We start from the raw sequence: 22,693 nt of genomic DNA, 5'->3' as shown, positions 1-22,693 counted from the left end.
CGCTTGTTCAGTTCACACCACACTGATTATCCAAGTAACGGTGTGCTATACAAGGATTTCTAAAAATGTTTTTTTTCTTCTTTCATGTTCATTGTGCCCCATGGAGGCATTATTATATAATTTGCATTATTCTCAGGGAGGATGTGGTATGGCCTGTACATCTTAACGTGCATTGATGATTTAATTATTTAACCAGAAAAAGAGCTTTCAGGAGTACTACACAGAGGGACTGTGGTTTCGCCTAGATCCTGGTTCTTTAGAGTACAGTTTTTGTTTGTCAAACGCTTTGAGTATCTACTGGAAGAGTGCTTATCCTCCAAACAGCTGTGATCATCTGTTGATCCAGCTGCTTGAACCAGGCTCGTTTTCAAGCGAAGCTATTGTGTTTCACCTTTCAGTCACACACACACCACTGTGATATATGGAGCTGCCCTTTAAGGTCAAACAAATATTACTGCGCTACTGTTAAACAACTTTCCCTGGATAAATACATACATTGCTGAGTTTATGCTCAATACAGAGATTTTTTGTTTATGGCGGCAAGTCAATGATCAAAGCTATGAACTAGATCTGTTCATTATGAAACTCTATAATAAAGCCAGTGAGCCTTGCTTATTTATTGTGAAAATGATATACTGCAATCAATTGGCATTTAGGATTGGATTGTTATTACTCTATAAACATTTCCAGAGGGGTATTCTGTAGTATGGATTCTCTCAGTTTACCATGGTAGGGAAGTATTTCAGTGTTGGTTATCCCCTCTGAAAAACCGTGGGAACAGAAGGTTTGAACTATGATAACCCCTGTCAGGTCCACTTAGGAGACCTTGTATTTTGCTTTGTTTACTCTAATGTTAACATTTCGTATTTTGTGACTGTATGTCTGATGGTTTTCAAGTTGGAAAGTTTATGCTCAATACAGTGGGGCCTGCGTTGGTTATGGTGGCAAGCCAATGATAAAAGGAACAGGCTTGACTGGGTCATGGTTGGCAGTTATGTCTGAAGCCATAAGCTATATGTATGATCTCTTCATTAAAAGCAACAGGCATAGCTTATGCATTTTGAAAGCATTATTTTTAAGCCCATATGATTGCTATCATGCTGTGCTTCAGGCAGAAAACAGGTATTTTTATTTCAAGAAATCTCACAAATTACCATAGTAACCACAGGGTGTGGTGTGCACCATCCCCTGTAACATACCCCAAGAGTAAAGACTCATTTTGATAATCTTTAGCAGGTCTTTTTGATTGAGAGGTGTTGTATTATTGTTTTGCCAAGTGTAATTCTGTACATATTTTCTAGTTTTATAACTGTATGCCTGATGGTTGCAAACATATGCACACTTCAGTAGGCCTAGTTGGTTATAGTGTCAAACCAATAGTAAAGGATACAGGGCCAGATGCAGGAAACTATTTGCGAGTCGCAAACGGCAAAAAATGCTGTTTGCGAGTCGCAAATTCCAGTTTCCAATGCAGAAATGCATTTTGCGAGTCGGAACCGACTCGCAAAATGCATTTCAGAATCGCAAATAGGAAGGGGTGTTCCCTTCCTATTTGCGATTCGGAGTGGTATGCAATACCATTTGCGACCGCATGGTGTCGCAGTTACCATCCACTTCAAGTGGATGGTAACCCACTCGCAAATTGGAAGGGGTCCCCCCATGGGACCCCTTCCCCTTTGTGAATGGACCCCAAATTATTTTTTCAGGGCAGGTAGTGGTCCAAGGGACCACTACCTGCCCTGAAAAAATACCGAAACTAAAGGTTTCGTTTTTTTTTTTTTTTTAAGTGCAGCTCGTTTTCCTTTAAGGAAAACGGGCTACACTTAAAGCAGTTTTTTTTTTTTTTTTTTTAAATTTAAAAGCAGTCACGAACATGGAGGTCTGCTGACTACAGCAGGCCTCCATGTTTGCAAGCGCCCATAGTCGGTATGGGGCCGCAATTTGCGACCCACCTCATTAATATTTATGAGGTGGGTCTTTGCGACCCCATACCGACTCGCAGACGGTGTCTGAGACACCGTTCTGCATTGGAAATTGCGACTTGCAATTTGCGGGTCGCTCCGACTCGCAAATTGCAAGTCGCAATTTCCAAGTTTGCTACATCTGGCCCATAGTTCTTATTACTTCATTGGGAAAATGCTATGCCAGATTTCATAGGTTTGGTTTGTATGAAAAGTTATGAGAAAGCCAATGGGTTTGACTTACTGTGAAAAGCATATGTTAACAATGCATTTTTATTACACTGTGATCAAAGCCTGTTGGTTGGCATTTCGTTAAATGGACTCTCAGAGATAATCATGGGAGCCAAGGGTTTTGGTACTAGTGCCCTACTAGAACAAACTATGGGAACAGAAGATATGGGAACAGAAGATCTACAGTGTGGTAATCCTTAATAGGCCTTCTTAGGAAGAATTTTACAGTTTTTTGCAATTGTAATCCTGTACATATTTACGATTATATTACTGTGTACCTGATGGTTGCGTTGTGGGAAAGCTTATGCTCAATACAGAAGACTGATTTGGTTAGGATGACAAGCCAATATAAGATGCCTGACTGGGTCACTGGAAAAGGTTATGACTGATGCATATATTCTGTTTTATAAACGTTACAATACAGGAAATAGGGCTCATTAATTTGTCATCTAAAATGTTAAAGCAAAAACAAATTTAAGGGGGGATTGTTCCTGTACAGTCTTATCTTCGTTATTACTTTCGCTTGGATAGTATTTTTTCAATCAAACATTTTCCCAAAGATACCCATACCAAGTAAAGAGTAAGACCCAGGGACAAATTGACAGCTTCAACTATTTGTAGAGGGGATTTGCTCTGAGAGGGCAGATGCTATTTTAGTCAACTTGCTGCATTCCAAAAAAATACAATCTTACGTATTTTTAAAAAAGTGGCTATTGGAAAATAATGTAATGCCTACACCCTATTTGGAGTAGCTTCCTTCCTTCATGTTTTGTTTTGGAGAGTTGAGGAGAGCCATTTTTGGGGTTCTAACTCAAAAAGATGTCCCTGTAGCAGGCAGCGAAGAACACAAACCACAGTAATTCAAAACTACTTGCCACTTTAAAGTCACACTTGCAAAACTGGATGCAATTCTTGTGAGAAATAAATCATTAGGAATGCACAAAAATTCCAAACAAAGAACATTATACAACAAGGAAAAGTGTTTGGAAAGTCATTCAAGGAACAGTGAAGTAATGCAAAAGGGAAAAAGAACAGAGTTTAGTTAAACAAAAAACAATAATCTATCACATAGCCTCACATTCAAGTAAAAGACACGTTTAGATTTTTCAACTGCTATAGACGTGATGGTAGCTTACTAACAAATCACTGGTACATTTATTAACATAACTTTTCCTAAATCATCATCCACTGAGCAGCATTGTGATACATTTACCTGTCATCAGATCTGATAATAAATTTGACATCTGCTAAAGTTTCAGACAAAGGAGGCAGGTGGGCTTTGAAAGTGTTTTGGCGTTCCATATATGAATGGGAAAACAATAGTAACTTGTTGGGAGATCTGCTCATTTGCTTTCTGAAGTCTGACGATCCACAACTTGGTTGGAAACATTGCCCATTTGAAGGACTAACCAAAGATACCAAATATGAATGTAATGACAAATTACAATTCGACACATACATTTTCAAATACATGTATTTCTCCAATATTGTGGCTAATATTCAGATACAACAGTTTTAAAATTCAGGTCTACATTGGCCCCAGTTTATAACACCATTGTACAACAAATCAATTTTAAAGTGACATCTGTTAAGCCGTGCTGGTCAGGTGTTGAGGCTAACATGGGGAAGGTGGAAATTAGTGTGCTACAAGTTGTCAGAGATAGTTTAGGTAAGTTCTGGGGTTTGTGCAACCGGTGCAGTGTTTAGTTATGAATGAACCAATGAGAGCAACTGCAAAGCTTTTTGCCCAATTCCTTCAGAAGGTACTGAAATGTCTGGAATGATAAGCAGTTACACAAAGTGTATCTTACCAGTCTAGAGAATAAGCAACTATTTGGGATCTCATGAGATTGGCAGATGGCGAAGACCTAAAGACAATAAGGTGGCTATTTTCCCAATGCACATTAATATCATTTTGTATGTTGTCTGGTAGTACTGATACAGCAAGGTATTGCATTCAATCACTGAACTGCTCTAGAAAAGAAGTGGCATGCACATCAAAATGATACAGAAATCTTTTGTTTTACAGTGGGTAGGGTGGAGAGAGAGCCATGGACCAAAAGGATGTCTGAAAGTAAACTGGACAGCATGTCTTTGAATTGCAGGACAGAGTGAGCTCTGGAGAATAAAACATCAATGGTGTTAATGGAAAGGTAAGAGCCCTACGCCTCCAAGACAAACATGGCAATTGGGTGGTTCTTTGATACTGGGTAAGGAATTTCAATAAAGTGGCCATGTGCACAGTAACATTTAATCAGGCTAGCTGATTCCACTAGGCGACTGAACTACTTAAATAGCAAGGTTGTCAGCAATTGCTTGCATACATACTCCCAGCTGGATAGGTTGGCAGGAAATCTGCTTTACACAGCAAAGTACCTTATACAAACAGGTGAAGGAGAATAGCAACATGTGGTTAAGAAAGAGCCCATTTTAACTCACTGTAAAGCTTTAAGTAAGGAATCAGAGTACTGCAAAATGAGTTTTGAACAATGTCTGGACATGAGTAGCGGACTGGGGTACTGACAGTTCACCCACAAATTGGTGAGGGTGGTTAAAAAAATATATGGACTTCTGAAAGCAGAGTAGTGCAACTGAAACTTAGAACTGAATGGGAGACAGGTAAGACATCATAGATGAGTTTCCAAATTAATGTTTTTTCAGTTCGTGTAAAAAGATTTGCAACATACCTCAATTGTTTTCAAACCAGCATCCACCCAATAAAGTAGCTTGCTTATCGGCTCAAAAGCCAGAGCTTCAACAGTTTGCAGGCCACTTCCAATGATCACTTCTTGCCCTGAGCTTCCATTGAGACACAGACGCTATAAATAAACAAGATAATTGAGGTTGGTATTTTTAAGCTCAAACTTCAAAATCCAACATTCAGATTTAAAAATTCAAGATGAAAACAATTATCATAATGAAGAATGCAAAACTTTTAACTTCAAATGACTGGTAATCCCCAATGCACAGCACTGTGGGTAGAAATCAGTCTTTGGAGCCCAATTAGGGGTGATGCAAACATGGCTGACAATGGTATAACCAGCACTGAGCAGTCACTGAAGTTGCAGCTCCCTGATCTTCTGAAAAAAATCGTGTTCGAGTCTATCAACATCCTGAGTTTGCTTTGATCATCCGAGTAGATCTAGCTTTGCAATTCCTCAGTAAACATACAGATATTTGCCACATGACATTGGCAGCTATGCAAAATCTAAAACTGGTCAAAAGATGCCATTTATCCGAGAAAACTTTACATGGCACACACTTGCTGAGCGAAAGCAAACCTAAACTGGGCATACTTTTGTCAACGAATCAATGATATATAGTTAACTGTAATTATGCACACTATGTATTTTTTAAAAAGCAGTGTTTCATTATAGTTTATTAATCTGATAGTAAAACATATTCCTGTTATTAACAGGGACAGACTGTTGTCCACCTCTCATTTAAGAGTCATCTTGCAAAACCCATATTGAAACTAGAGAAAAAGAAAGCAAACACCGAAGCATGTAAGAATCACCAAAAAGACAACTAGATGCACAGAATGCACACTAAGAATTGATTTTAGGTTTGTTTAGGTTTGTTTGGGAAAAAACACCACTAGGGTAAGTTGCTGCATTAACAATGCTATACATTTACCAAGCGATCAGCAGAACTTGAGGCTATTTGAGCTTGCATTTCCCGAATTCCAAAACATCAAATATATAATATCTTTAAGGTGCCCTCCTATTTTTTTTTTAGGGCATGTCAGGCTGAGGGGAAAAACACACACACATCGTATACAGATCCTGCTAGTGGTAACCTCTGAGGCACACATATTGGCTAAACAGGTCAATAAATTTAGCAACAGATATACCCATAACAGGTCAATTGTACTAGAAGGCACACAATACAAATGATTAGTAGATCACTGCTTGAAAGAAACTATATTGATGGCTATAGAGGAAAGTCCCAGCAGTGTTCAGAATGAGCCACAGGTTATCTTCCACAAAGTTAAACAATCAAGAATTTCAAAAGTAAAATGTGCAATCACGATATTATCTTTGTTAGCTGTGGCAGTCTTCTCTCGCAAAAAGCATGCTTAAATTATTTTAGTTGCATCAAAATATTAATCATGAAATAAATCAGTTACATTTCACAAATGTATAGAATTTACGAGTGGAGATCTCCCTAAGAGAAGAATAGGAAAACTCAAAGGAATATTTACATTTTTTTATCTAAAATATAAAGGTAAATAATGTAAAATAATTACTATTCCAGTTGAATTAAAAAAAAAAATGTTACACCACATTACCTAGTTAAACTGAAGGTGTATTAAACAAACTAATTTAAATGTATTTAATTTTTAAATATTACTTTAACAATAATTAACAAAAACAACCAATCTAACATTTTAATTTAATCAGTACTAAACATGGTGAAAAGTTCTCTATTTAATTGAAATATTTATTTTATTACAAAATATGGAAAATATTTCAAGGCTGCCTGTGAAATATGGATTTCATCCTTATGCGGACAGCCCCCAAACTAATCTGCAGAACTTTAATGATTTCACATAAACCATAATTATGCGGCATGAGGAGGGAACAAATTATGTGTCAGTTTGTCTGAATTATTCAGCAAAAAAAGTAAATTACAAGGCACATTTTCTCGCATTATTTCCATCCTTTTAAACCAGACAATGCTTTTGGTGTAAATTATCCAAAGTTAGGTGGCAAATATAGTAAAACTATAGTTATGCGGTAAATGCTGCATTCAAAGGATCACATTAATCCACTGACCTCACCTCTGCCCATTTATCAGGTCTCTGCAACCAGACTGCTCTTAGTTGTCTGGAAGCTGGAATCCTACTGTGGAATTTACCAATATTTACAGTGGACTTACAGCTGCATTCTTTTTTTGTGCTTTTTACTAGATGGCTTGGTTCCTCCTCGTGTCTATCCCTTCCTTGGTGCTAATACTAATCCCAGAGAAGGAGGCAGTGGGACCTTTTGACACAGAGGGGTAAGGTTGGACCACTAATTACAAAGCAAAAAGACATTACTTCCCGTAACTTTCTCATCAAATGCTCAGTTAAAACACCATCAAAAGCTGATAGTTAAGGGATACATCAATGGTTTATTTTATATTATTTCGCAGCTTATTTTTTAAATGACGTACAAATGTATTTGAATGCTACGATCATACACATTAAAGTCAAGTGTTTACGTATTTAAAAAAAAATAAAAAATCAGAACACCACCCAAAAAAATGACGGAAAGAGTGTTGAAACTTTTCAAACACTTGCCCCCAATCACAGATCTGGGTTTAATCCACTGTTATTTTGCTCGCCACATCATCCCAGTTTGAACCCAGCTATATGCAAATCAGTCATGACCCTGCTCCCCGTGGGAACAGTCCAGCCTGAATTGCCAAGCCAGGTCCTCTCTGGGCCAGAAACAGGCATCCTGAGGCTGGTTTTGGGGTATCACCCCTCATCATCCAGGCTAGCTTCAATCAATGGCCCCACGAGCAAGGGACCCACATATTGGCATACTCTGGCCACTTGTGGCAAATATAGCAAGACCACAAAATAAAATGATGGACAGAGAGTTGAATCTTTTCACTCACCCCAGTCACAGACGTGGGTTGAATCCATGGTTATTTTGCTCGCCACCTCAGCCCAGTTTGAATCCAGCCATATGCAAATCAGTCTTCAACCTGCACCCCGTGAGAACAATCCAGCCAGAAATCCCAAGCCAGGTCCTCCCTGGACCAGAAACAAGCATTCTGGCACCAGTTTTGCAGTATCACCCCCAATCAGCCAGGCTAGCTTAAATCCAGTGGCACAGCCAGCAAGGGAGCCACGTCAAAAGTGCCTGATTCTTGAAGTTGCACTTTTTATTTTTTAGCTTCATAATTTAATTCTATTAAATGTTCTCCACTTATTAGAACTATTAATGCCAATAGCTATCTCCTTGTTTTTACTCGATTATTTTCCACACTTGGTGCCCAATTGTTTCTTCTACAGCCTCATTATTACTGCTCATTCACTCATATGTTGATATTGCCTAACAGTATTTTTTCATGTTTTGTTCCTTTGTTAGTCCTGCTTTGTAAAGTTTACCTTCAAAATGTCACCATTATGTTTATAATTTTTCTATTTATGTGTTGTGTATTTGGATGAGCATTCAATTTCCCTGAAATCCTGTTATGTCAGTGTTGGAAATGGCCTTTTTTGCAGGGTCATCCCCAGTCTTTTTGCCTCCTTCCACCTATTTTTTCTGACCTGTTTTTGTTGGCTTTAGGACTCTGGGCACTTTATCACTGCTAACCAGTGCTAAAGTGCATATGTTCTCTGTGTAAAGTGTACTGTTGATTGGTTTAGCCATGATTGGCATATTTGATTTACTGGTAAGTCTCTAGTAAAGTGCACTCAAGGTGCCCGTGGCCTGTAAATCAAATGTTACTAGTGGGCCTGCAGCACTGGTTGTGCCACCCACATTAGTAGCCCTGTAAACATGACTCAGACCTGCTACTGCAGTGTCTGTGTGTGCAGTTTTAAACTGCCAATTCGACTTGGCAAGTGTACCCACTTGACAAGCCTAAACCTTCCCTTCTACTACATGTCAGGCCCCCCTAAGGTAGGCCCTAGGTAGCCCCAGGGGCAGGGTGCAGTGTATGTTTAAGGTAGGACATATACTAGTGTGTTTTATATGTTCTAACAGTGAAATACTGCCAAATTCGGTTTTCACTGTGCAAGGCCTATCTCTCTCATAGGTTAACATGGGGGCTGCCTTTAAATATCCTTAAAGCGCAGTTTCCCTTTGAGAGCAGATAGACATGTGGAATTTAGGGTCTCAACTCACAATTTAAAAATACATCTTTTAGTGAAGTTGGTTTTTAAATTGTCTGTCTGGCTGTTTTGCACCTCTCTAGACAGTGACTCAAAAGAGGACGGGGTGTAGCCTGTATATCCTGATGAGACATCTGAGCTAGAGGGAGGAGTGGTAGTTCACACCTGAAAGGACTGTGCTTGCCCTCACACAATGCAGCCTCAGACCCCCTGGTGTGCCTCTGGGGCCTGGCCTGGCCAAGGAAGGATCTTGCAAACACTTGAGACTGTGCTTTCAAGTTTGCCAACTTCAAAGGCAGAACTGGGTATAAGAAGAAGACCCAAAACACCAGACTTTTAGAATCTTTCTGGAACCAAGAGGAACATCTGCCCAGGAGAAGAGCTAAAGAGCTGAAGGAGGAGTACTGTCCCTTTGCTGTGTTGCTTTGCTGGACTGGCCTGCAGTTGCTGCTTCTTCCTGAAAAGAGAGCAAAGGGTAAACTTTGCTGTGTGTCCTGCTTGGGAAAATTCTCCAAGGGATTGGAGTAGAGCTTACCTCTTGTTGGAAGTCTCAGGATCAACAAATACTTCAGTTTCCTCAACCTGCAGCACTGGGAACTGTGTGTTTTGTGCTGCTCGAGAGGAGAAACCACTGCGACGCCACCAACGATTCCGCTGGCCTGCACCGTGACCTGCCAATGCGACTACACCGAGCCGCTGCTCGCACCAGACCTGTGGGCTCTGCACTCCGGCATCACCTGCTCACACCGCAGCCTGGGCACCCCCAACGACGCTGCCTGCACCATGGCCTGTGGACACTGCTCGTGAGGTACACGAAGCACCGTCCCGTCCCACACCGCAGCCCCGGTCCAACGGCACCAGCATCATCGACTCCTGGGTCATCACTAGGCATCCTGCCTCTACTGTGGCCACTGCTCATGAGGGTCATGAAGCACTGTCCCATCCTGCACCACTGGCATGGGCCTACAGACGACAGTGCTTCAGCAAAGACGAGGAGCTACACCGTGACCTGTGGACACCACACGTCGCACCGCCCGCTTCATACCCCAGCCCTGGTCTCACCGATGCCGTTGCACTGAGTCGCTGCCTGCACCATGACCTGTGGGCACTGCACATCGCATCGTCCCGCTTCGCATCGCAGCCATGACGCCACCCACGCCGGCGCACCTGACTTCATCAGCCTGGAGTTCGATCTGCAATGCATGTGACCTCAAGGGCCCAACGACTCCTGCACTGACTCTGGAACCGACACCGCGACGTTAGCGACTCCGCTCTCCGGAGCTCACCGTGAGGATCCCGACGCCCTGCAAATCCAAAGTACAGTTTGCTGGTCTTCCCGACACAGTAGTTGGCCCGCAATGTCGCAGCCGGCCTGAACTGTTGGGTTTGCTGATCACGATGCCGTGATAGCCCCAGGTGGAGCTATCGACTTCAAGGAACTGCATTTTTGAGTAAATCTTGCAGATGTCATGTTTTTATTACTGTATGTTGGAATTTTATTGTATCTGGTCTGGTTTAATATGGATAAATATTGGCTATTTTTTGTAAAACTAGTGTGGTGTCCTTTTTTAGTGTTTTCACTTATCACCGTGTGTTATGTGCAAATGTTTTACACATTGCTTCTGAGATCAGCCTTACTGCCCATGCCAAGCTACCAAGGGGGTGAGAGCAGGGGTTATCTGAACGGGTATCTCCGTTATCCTGACTAGAGTGAGGGTCCCTACTTGGACAGGTTGCAAACTAACTGCCAACTAGAAGCCCCATTTCTAACAGTCAGTTTGTATTGTTTTCATAATTCACCAATTCCAGGCATAGTGACTTCAGCAGTGTAATTTTTTTAATTATTATGATCTTACTCTTTTGTGTGTGTGTTTTGCATTGAAAGTTCTCTCCCCAAAGTTTTTTCCCCTTAACCCATTTTACAATAATAATTTCCCACTTTTCCACCACATTTATTACACAAACGTAGTCCTACACGGGCAGAGATCTACGCCACCATAAGGGCAATCATCATACAGAAAAAACAGGAGGTTGAGATTTCCACCCATGCGGTGTGAATTGTATTTTGCAGTAAGCAACTAGTACTACTGGAGTAACTTATGTACTACAAAATGCAATGGGTGGTACAGGCCCAATGTGTCTATGCGAAGAGCTACACCAAAGGTCCTTTGCCACTGTGTTCGGTCTTTTATATGTGAAAGAGGATTATAGGTGGTCCTAACTGGGTGTGAGGGACAAACGCACCAAACAACCTTTCACAAGTACCTGAAAAGCCTAGGATTTTAAAGTGTACGCTCCTATAATGATAATGTGTTGTTTTACTATTAGTGTACACACTGTGCAAGATGCTGCATCACAGAAAGGGCCACCGGTCCTCCAGATTTTTTTTTAAAGGAGGTACTTCATACCTTTCTAGGCGGTGCACCTAGTTCTGACAACTTGCACACTACACTTCTGGACACTATGCAACTGGGATAGGCTTTTACATGTCCAAACTTTTAAATATGACAGGTTAATACCAGTCTAAGCTGCAGTGCCTAATTGCTCCATGCCACCCCCTCTGCCATGTTTTAAATACCCCTCTCGAGAGTGGCAGAATAGACCCAGTCCAACCTAAATTGGGTATTTGGAATTTGTCACTTGTGTAGGTGTTTCATTGATTTACAGTGTACTCACTTTAAGTTAGAAATAGTAATTATGCCCTGTTTAATGTGTAGGGAACGTGCAATTAGAGGTTGATTAACATCTCACTCCCTAGTGGCCCTAATAAGCCACAGTTTATAAATTAAAACAAATATAGCTAAATATCAGAAAAACAGATTTCCTACACTATCAAGGAGAATAAAGTCTTCAGCAGAGGATAACATACACTTAAGGGTACCCCACTGACACAGATAAAAAATTGTAATATTTCCACATCTTGCCCGACACAACAAAAGTCAAGGAGGCCAAAGGAAAGCAACACCCTGGGGAACTATATCTCAGGGTCCCCCAGGGGGGAGAGGAAGCCAGGCCCCCACTAAGGGGGCATAAAACACACCAGCTTTCCCACAGCAGGGGAATCGGAAACCGCCAAGGTGGCCCAGTGATGAGCAATGAGCCACAAATCTGAGAGTCCGACACCTGGCATAAATAGGAAGCCTTGGGTGAGAGGAGAGCAAAGCGCTGACTACATCACCCACAGTCTCCAACAGAAGGATTAATACCTGTCCTCTTACACCAGCAATAAAACTTTAAGCACCTCTACTGCAATGCAGCACAAAACAACAGCAGAAGGTGAGACAGACAACCACATGCTGAGGGGACTACATCTCCCAGAGCAGTCAGTGGAAGGAAGGCATACGCTGTACACTCTTAAAGCACGGTTAGGACAGGGTTCTGCAAAGTCAGTCCTGGAGAGCCCTGTCCATGCCAGATTTTTAGCATATCCACATTTAGAAAAATGTAGATTTCTGAAAGATCTTTTTTCTAAATGTGGATATGCTAAAAATCCGGCATGGACCCGGCTAGCAAGGACTGACTTTGCAGAACCCTGGGTTAGGAGATAGCAGCTCTCCTGTAGCCTGGGTTGGGAACAGGCCAAGGGAGAGCCGGTCTGTGGTCTATCAGAGATCAAACAGGTTGGGACAGACCAGCATCATTGGTCCCCTATAAAGACTGCAGGTCGGAAGAAAAAGAAGGTAACTACTGGATTTTTCTTTGAAACCTTTTATCTTGCGCCCTGCCCCTTGGATACATAGATACTGCCATAAACCTCTATTACCCTCTGTCCCCCATTCGCCTACATCAGCCTGGCTCTGAATCCAATAAGAATTGGCCCTATTTATTCACAGTGCAACACATCAGAGTACGAGGTGATGTGCACGTTATTTGAGACTTCGTACTTCCCTTGCTTGACAATACTGATGTTACTGCATAAAAACTAGAGTGAGGACATTTAATCTACTGACCCTTGTTTTAAAGCTGCTATTTTTCTAATATGGAAAAACAGAAAAGTGAAACTATTAAGCACAACCAAAGCAAAAATTATTTAAAAAAAAAATCAATACCTAAACTTACTCAAACTGTCAAGGTTATTAGAAGCGGATTCTCTCCTAGAGAGACTTGACCAGAAACTCTACCCAACAAGCTATAGCTATTTAAAAACATTTTGCCTAGATCTCTTAAAAATGGTCTACAGGTAGTAACAATTCAGTAACGTAGTGCAAGATTAAAGCCCAGTGCTCGCAGGGCGCCAATACCCAAATTGAAGTAAAAAAAAAAGAAAAAAGGCTATTGTTCACAGTGGGGAAATGGTCCAAAGCAGCACCAGTCAATGGCCAAATAAAACTCTGGTTAGATTTTAAACACCAACCTCCTTACTTTTTATGGAACAAATTCTGAAAGTAAGACCAGGACTACTCCCGATGATGAATCGGTAGAGCATTCCATGCAAAAATGTTAGTTCACTATCTCATGCTCAAGCTTTTAGCCCACTAGCAGACCTCACAGAGAGCATGAATGAAGTCTGTTTGAATGACAGTCACTTGAATATAGGATTCAAGCAAGAAACCGTTAGAAGGGTCTCACCCGCATATCTCCTGGTCTTGAATTATTCTACCCAAATTAATCCTTCAGTCAAAATCCAGGAAAACTTCATAGCAAGAGCTGTCTCACCCCACAAGAACAGAAACTTTAATTGCAAGAGCTGTTTAGTCTCCATGAGTAAGAACTTGATTGAGAGCATAAATCTTGAAAGACACATTGGCGGGAAAAGTTACAATACAGTTGAAGGGAAAGAGAGTATTCGTTTGAGTAAGTCTAGTATGTCAAATGTTACTGCTACAAGTATTAATCTGAACTCAAACGCAGGTTGAGTGAGGATCATTGATGTAATCCATGTGCACAAACTACGCCAAAGCCCAGAGAGTCTCTGATGGGTTAAAGCACATACTTTTAACACAAACACTACCCAATGCTACAAGAAGAATCAATAATGCAGGACTCTGTAATATCATTATCTTTATCTCCTTTTTGATTTCCCCACTCCCACAACCATTTTTACACAAACAAGTTGCCAATAATACGAGACCTACATTGTTTGGGTCCCAAAACCTCCTAACAGCTACACAAGCAAACCTGAAGCACATTGTTTATAAGGCAATTAATTGGAACAGATAATTCAGGCACTGTTACTACATAGTCCGCACTGCTATCCAAAGGATGTATGACATTATAACAAAATGGTAGGAATATATCAGGTAAGTGAAACACACTCACAGACCTAAAGGCATTCACAGACTCCCGGAGATAGTGCCACACCCACTCAGACCCAGAGACACCGACATACCCACTCACAGACACACACACTCACAGACCCACAGAGACACTCATCCCCCCCTCACAGTCACCCCATTCACAGACACACACACACTCACAGACCCAGGGAGACACTGTCACATACATACATACACACACACACACACACACAGAACCAAAAAGACATTCATAGACCCACCGAGACACTGCCACACCCATTCACAGAGACACTGTCACATCCACTCACAGACTGACATACCCACTCACAGGCCCGCACAGACACACACACCCACTCACTCACAAACCCACAGAGACACTCACACAGGCACTCAAAGACCCACAGACACTGTTACACCCACTCACAGACCTACAAAGACACTCACACACCCACTAACAAACCCACGGAAAACACTGTCACACCACCTCACAGACCTAAGGAGACACACATACCCACTCACAGACCCACCAAGACACTCCCACACCCTCTCACAGATGCACACACTCACTAAGACCCAGTCACACAGCCATTCAGAGTTACAAACACCTATTCACAGACCCATGCAGACACTAACATACCCACTCAGAGACCCACACAGACACACCCACCCACTCACAGAACCACAGAGACACTGTCACACCCACTCACAGACCTACAAAGACACTCACACATCCACGAACACCGACGGAAACACTGTCACACCACCTCACAGACCCACGGAGACACATACACCCACTCACAGACCCACTGAGACACTTCCAAACCCTGTCGAAGACGCACACACCCACTCAAAGACCCACAAAGCCACTGTCACTCCCACTTGGACCCACACAGTCACACACCCATTCAGACTTACAAACACCTATTCATAGACCCACTCAGACACTCATATCCACACAGACACACGCCCACTCAGAGATCGACAGAGCTGTCACACCACTCACAGACCCACCCACTGACAGAACCACAGAGACACTCACACCCACGCAACACTCCCACAAACACATTCACAGACCTACACAGACACTCACACCAACTCAGAGACCCACGGAAACACTGGCACACCGACTCACTGTCTCATACAGACACTCACACACCCACTCACAGATACACACAAACCACTCACAAACCCATGAATACACTCACACCCACTCACAGACCCCAGACACTGATTAGCTCACAGAAACACACACCCACTCACATACCAACAGACACTGTCTGACCCATTCACAGACCAACGGAGACACACACCCACAGACCTACACGGACACTAACACACCCATTCGCAGACCCATGGAGACACACACCCACTCACAGCATCATACAGACATTCACACACCCACTGTCACACTCACAGACCCACAGAGGCGCACACACACCCACTGACAGACCCACACAGACAGAGAGACACACCCACTGCAATAATGATGGTACTTGAGTATGTTTCTATCAGATAATTTGTTACCGAAGGTAAAACAAATGATCTGGTGGAGACATATTCAAGTTGCAAATACCTTAGCTTAGAATTTCCCCCAGGTCGACTTCGCGTCTATTGTGGCGTCGTGGTCGCCTTGATAATGTTGCGGTTGTATATAGGCACCACCCTGGTGCGCTGACGTCAGTTTCTTTTTATGACATTCCACCCCAGAAGCACAGAGTTATTAAAAACAGACTGAGGTGCCAGAATTAGGGCCCTGAAAGGGAAATCCTTGGCCCTAGAAATCAGTCCACAGAGAGGAGAGGAGGTGTGGGTCGGTAAGGAATCTGCAACTAGAATATGTTGCTACCAGATAGTTAGTTACCCAAGGTAAGTAACTTGTTCATCTGATAGAGCCTTCTAGTTGTAGATTCCTTATCTTAGAATAGATACCCAAGCAATACCATCCACTGAGGTGGGTCTGCGAACCAATATCATACTAGGAAGTCCTGCAGGATGGAACAGCTAAATTAGCCGTCCCTGCGGACCTGACTGTGCAGGCAGTAGTGTTTCGTGAACGTGTGCAGGCACGTAAGGTTGCTGCTGGGCAGATATCCAGGGCTAGAACCGCGCATACTAACGCAGGGGTTGCAGCAGTTGCTCTGGTGGAGTGAGCACGCAAACCCTCAGGTGGTTGCTTCTTAGGCAAATTGTAGCACATTTTGATCCAGATAACCCATCGAGAGATGGTCATTTTCTGCACTGCCTTTCTTTTCTTCGCACCCAAATAACCATTAAAGAGTTGATCGTCCACCCGGAAGTCTTCAGTACAATTGAGGTAGAACGCCAACACTCTTTTCGGGTCCAGACGGTGGAGTCTCTCCTCTTCATGGAAGGATGTGGAGGTGTTTAAAATGTAGGCAAGGTGATAGAATGGCCTACATGAAAGGGCGTGACCATTTTGGGTAGTAAAGAGGCCCTGGTACGAAGCACCACTTTGTCAGGATGGACATAGAGAAAGAGTGGCTTCTAGCAAAGAGCCTGCAGGGTGCAGAAGTGATGGCAATAAGAAAGGCTGCCTTTAAAGTGTGAAGCTGCAGAGGACAATTGTGAAGAGGCTCAAAGGGAGCACACATAAGGTAAGTGAGTACATAGTCCCACTAGGGCATTATGAACGGGGTAGGCGGAAACATGTGGGTAAGATTTAAACAATGGGAGATACAAGGAGGGTTGATCTGGCAGTGTGATCAACCCTCAGACGGGTAACATTTAAAAGGTGTCCAAAGCAGAGCCCTGTTGGGCAAAAGAGTCCAAACAAAAGGATCTCAGACAGAGGTGCAGAAAAGGGATCAACAGATTTGTTGCTTCACCATGCCACAAATTTGTTCCAACGACAGGCATATACCATTTTGGTGGAGGGATGTCTGGCTGCCAAGATAACATTGCAGACTTCAGACGGAAGGTTGAAAGCGGTCACTTGTCCCCAACTCAATCTCCACACGAAGAGGAGGAGACTGGGCAGGTTCAGGTGGAGAACCATCCCCTGCTGCTGTGACAGAAGATCCTCCCAAAGAGGCAGTCTGAGTGGAGGATCGATAGCCATGCTCAGAATCTCGGGATGCCATACTCTTCAAGATGAGCCTGGAGCCACAAAGATTACTCGGGCCCATTCAGGCCCAGTAGCACTTGATCTTCTTGAGAACTCTGGGAAATATTGGTGGAAAGGCCTGAGTTACACTCGATACAAAAAGTGTTGCTGAGCAAGTGCCGCTTTGGAAACTCCAGCACTGCTGACATTGCACATTCTCTACGGAGACAAACACATCTAACCAAGTCTCTCCCCACTGCTTACACCTGATCGACAGATGAGTTTATCTGCTCTGGCAATCAGAGATCCTGCCAGATGTTGAACCACCAGGGATATGCCATGATGTTCCAGCCATGTCCAGAGGCACAGAGCCTCCTGACAAAGGGTCCACGACACCACCCAAACCTCTTTGTTGCAGTACCACAGGGCAGTGGTGTTGTCTGGGAACCCCTGCACCACTTTCCCTTTGAGAGAGGGAAGGAATGCTTTCTATCCAAGCCTGATCGCCCTGAGCTGTAGAACATTGATTTGGAGCCCGGACTCCGTTGGAGACCAGACACCTCAGATATCTGCCTCTCCCATATGGTGGCCCCATCCCAGGAGTGACGCATCTGTCACTACTGTTAGATCTGGTTGGGGAGGGTGAGGGATGTGCCACTGACCCAATTGCGGTTTGAAAGCCACTACTGCAGATCTTGCACAATTGCCTCCAAGATCTAGACCATGTAAGGGAGATGAGCTGCAACCACTGTCATCACTTTCGCAAACACCCGAGGGGTGCTGGTAAGACCAAAGGGGAGCAGGGTAAACTGAAAGTGCACGTGAGCTACCACGACGCGCAAGTAACGTCTGTGGGAGGCAGGACGGGAATGTGGAAGTAGGCGTCCTGCAAGTACAACGCTACCATCTAGTCTCCAGGGCAGATAGGACCTGAGCGAGAGTGAGCATTTTGAACTTCTCCTTTCTGAGAAAGAGACTGAGGGGCTGGAGCTCTAGGCGAAGCCCCATGTCTTTCCTGGGCACCAGAAAGCAGCGGGAATAGCAACCACAACCTACTTCTGGCACGGGGACCCTCTCTATGACCAGTGTAGGGGGAGAAATCAAGCCAGCGTCAGGAGAAGAGTCTATACCACTGGCTTAGACCAATTCTTGAACCCAGTCCATTTCAGTGTCTTCTACCTGGAATTCTATAGGGTCCAGTGACCCCTCCATACTCTCAAAGTACCTGTACCCATAAGTGTGAGGGACACGATCCAACCTGGGGAATAAAGGGACCCATCGAAGACCGAATCGGCGTTGAGTGAAGTGGGCCCTACCGGAGTCAGAAGCATTGACGTCTTTACTGATGCCAGGGAAGGTCACAGTGGAACAACCAGCATCGGTACCGATCCATACGGGTCCTGAGGTGCCCTCGAGAGCCGAGGACGAATCTTGCCACACAGAACCCGAGGTGGCCCCCTCGGATCCTACTGGGCCCCAAGGTGTCACAGGATTGTCAGGGGTGGCTCCAGCTCCCGGAAACTCGAGGAGGAACAGAGCCCACCCAGAAGCAGGCTCCCAGGATGTAGGCCTAGAGCGTTGATCTCCTCCCTTTCGAATCATTCAAGCAACAGGGTGGAGGCAAAGAAAGTTTGTTTTTCTTCAACTTCTCCTTCTTGTGACCCAACAGTCCAGAGGACTTGGAGTGGGATGAAGACGAGTGGTGGTGGCACTGCGAGCAGTCTTGTGACCTCCCTCTCTAACAAGACCAGGAGCGACGCAGAGCCGAGCTGCCATGAGCTTTAGGGACTACTCTCTCAAAGCCTTAAGGTTCATGGTCTGGCACTCGGAGCACAACTTCAGGTCGTGGTCGCGCTCTGGCCACCACAAGCACACGAGGTGCAGATCCATCACCGACATCATGCGGTGACAGGAGTCACAAGGCTTGAAACCGGTCTTACAGGAAGACATCTTGACGCACCAAAAGAGTCAAAACTTAAAAAAAAGATCGAAAAGGCAGTTAAAAAGCAACAGAGGGTAGCTCTTCTCCCGATCTGGGCATAGGTTTTGCGCTGAAATAAAAGAACTCATGTCAGCCAGCCGGCCTGGTAGCAATATACGACCACAACATCATCACAGCAACGATGCCAACAACGGACACAGAGTCTATGATGCCACCTGACGGCACACAGTGGTACTGTTCGAAGAAATACTTCCCAGATCCAGTCTGATGCCTGGGGGACATTTTAAGGTAAGGAATCTGCAACTAGACCTCATTATCACATAAACAAGGGGGGGTGGGGGGGAAGCGCACTGCCTGTCATCCCAGCACAGTCCACCCGATTGCATCCTGTTAAATGCAGTACGCTTAATTCAAAGTCACCAAAGTTTTACACCAAAGTTGGTGCAGGATTGTGCTGTTATCTCTAGCCACGTGTTTCTGGGTGAAGCACGTCATCAGCAGAGAGCAGAGAAAAGTCATCTGGGGTTGCTGGGAGGCTGCCCAAGTCTTCACAGGTCCCAGTACCACTCCACAGGCACATAGGTGCATCCCAGGTGAACCCTAAAACATGTCTGAAAAGAACAGCCCTACCTGCACCAACTTTGGTGAAAAACTACAGGAACCTCGAAGTAAGCGTACTGCATTTATCAAGATGCAATGGGGTGGATTGTGCTGGGATGAGAAGCACTGTGCTCCCATCCCCCTTGTCTCCACCAGATACAGCTTTATTTACGTGTTTCTTGGATTTGTCTATCTGTGGACATAATTCACTTGACTACTTTCACTTCGTCCTATGGCAAATGTTAGAAAATATCAAGGCAGTATACGGCAAAAGTGCCGTTAATTTACCAAAGGTAAATTTAATTATGATTTTCAGTCCCACCCCAGTTACTATGCCCAGGTCATTGCCACCACAGTGCACAATCATGAGGTCTGGATGTTGGCAATTCATAATGCTTTCAACCAACGGCAAAAATTGAAGCAACTTTAACCCTCTCTGGCCAACCCAATTAATATACACATTAGGTAAAACCAAGTCCCTTAGTCAATGCCACTCTTTCTAGCACTCTCTCGCCCAAAACTCAAAGCTATGACCCACATTCCACACAATGAGTGTTTCGGAGGAAAGCTGGAGTAGAACACAGGAGAAGGCTGCAGTTGAATGAGATAGATTTAAAATGAAAGGCAGTTAAAATGGAGGCTAGCACCTGAAAAATCAAATTTGATTGGATGGTATAAATATGCTAGTGCCTAAAAGCAGGTAGTAAGCGTTAGATAAAAGGAAGTACATATGTGATTGGCTTTGGAGGAATAAAAATGTAATACTGTTTGGGATATAGTTATAACTCCAAACACTCAACCACACCTACTACAGTTGGTTAAGAAGTTAGCATGCTCCTCTCAGAAAGTATTGTGAACTTGTGATTTACATGTAGCAGAGAATGTTTAGAAATTGGTCACTGTGGTAACATGCATGGGGGGACGGGAACAAAAAAAGACTAGACTGAACGTAAAGGGAGAGTCCTAATAAAATAAATGAAGCATAAGGTGTGTTTGGGTGCTAATGTAGTCATTTATACCAAATGGAGTATAAAGGACGTAATTTATGAACAAATTATGAAAAAGGATTTTCGGGCTGCCATATGCATCTGCAGACCCAATGCGATTTTACACGGTGGCAGAGATGAGCATCGCAGCGGATCCGCAGATCCTCTCAAAACCCCTACCAAATTGAGCTTCTTTAGAGTGTTAAAAAGGGTTAACAATACTGACCACTCAGAAGTGATAAAACATAAGTTAAATATGAAAAGAAGGTTGTAATTAGTTTTGTGGCTGAGTAACCTTGAAAGCAAAGTTGAAAACGTAGGCATAAATGGTCCCCATGTATGAGAGTGGTATACCATTCTTGTGCTTGGTATTTCACATTTTCAGTGAGAAGATATTCTAAATGATATTGACAAAGACAATTTCAGACCAACAAAGGTATGTGAATTAGGATCTTCGTTAAAAAAAGAAAAGGTATGTGTGTAAGTAAGGTGAATGAAAGTTTGTTGGATGTTCACACTTCTGAAAGGAAATATAAAGGGAGGGTACATGATGAAAGTAAGGAAAGTACAGTGATCAGTAATGGAGGAATAAAGATTTGTAGAGTAACAAATGTTTTTTATCAATGCGCCAAAAAAATATGTTCCGAAAGTCGATGTAGATGAGTGATTACAGTAAATAAATTAATAGAATGTTTTTGTTATCCAGTCAAAAACACAAATACTTACACACAAAGTTTCACTTCTGCAGAAGCAACTATCATCACCATACTAGTATCCGTAGAGAGTAAGTCACAAACTGTAGTAAAATAGTTTTTCACACTCCCATACTAACGTTCTCTAATACAGTCACAGAGATACAGAGCCATTTCTGAATGCAGAAATAATTATGTTGCAGACACTGACATATCAAACCACACAGTACTACAGCTACTTATAGACCTAGGCATATCGTTAGACATATACTAACACACTTAGCCAAACACTATTGCCCTCACTTGGTCACCCAGCCAAACAATAATGTAGCCACTGACACGCTCAGTCACACACTTATACAGTCATGACACACACACAGTGAAAAACTAATGGAGCTGCTGAGACAGCCAGGCACAGAATGATGCAGGCAGGGATACACGGATACAGCTTTTGACCCACCTAGCCAAACATTATTACAGCAAATGACACACCCAGGTAGACACTGACACAGACACACGAACCCAGCCAAACGCTAATCCAGACTATCAGACACCCAATCACACGCTCATGTAGACACCTACACACTCATTCAAACACTAACACAGCCACTGACCCACCCAGTGACATACCATGTAGTTGTCTCATCAATAATTGTATTACAAAAATTATCAATTGTGTCATAGAAGATGCCATGAGTGATGTAATATCTGGGGTAGTTAGCAGTGCATGGCGAGGACCCGAGTTATAGTTAACTTACGGCACAAATTATAGTTACTAAAAATAACTAACCAGAACAGCAGAATTTCTATGGTTTTGTGCGTGGAAAACTCTAAACCCAAATATAACATGCCTGTAGCCTTGGGTTTTGTAGTGAATTAATAAGGTTCTTTTAATTATATTTCTTAACTATAAAGTCCCCTCAACCTTTATTTTTTTCACTGAATTTTAAGGGTTGTTTTCTTTAACATTAAGTAGGATGCCCTTCGCAATGCACAGAGGGATGGAAGAGTTGGATGAAGGGCCTGGCCTGGCATTGTGCTGCCTCCACCCAACTTTACTGCTCCTGCCCATCCTTGCCATCCATTGTCAATATCCATATCCATGCCCCTGCTCCCTCATTACTGCCCTGTGGCCGTTGGTCTACCAC

General features: G+C 43.3%; 1 protein-coding gene across 1 annotated transcript in view; it reads right to left on the bottom strand.

The window, feature by feature from the left end:
• The window catches only part of SORL1 (sortilin related receptor 1), a 669,532-nt gene that overhangs the window by 467,151 nt on the left and 179,688 nt on the right, over positions 1–22,693 (bottom strand). Inside the window, exon 18 of the mRNA XM_069225024.1 lies at positions 4,880–5,011. Coding sequence (XP_069081125.1) covers positions 4,880–5,011 — 132 coding nt within the window. The remainder of the gene's footprint in view (positions 1–4,879; positions 5,012–22,693) is intronic.

Source organism: Pleurodeles waltl, chromosome 3_1, assembly GCF_031143425.1.
Source record: "Pleurodeles waltl isolate 20211129_DDA chromosome 3_1, aPleWal1.hap1.20221129, whole genome shotgun sequence".
In the NCBI taxonomy this organism is placed as follows: domain Eukaryota; kingdom Metazoa; phylum Chordata; class Amphibia; order Caudata; family Salamandridae; genus Pleurodeles; species Pleurodeles waltl.
Note: the sequence above shows the minus strand (reverse complement) of the source record. Positions and strands in the feature narration are given on the sequence as shown.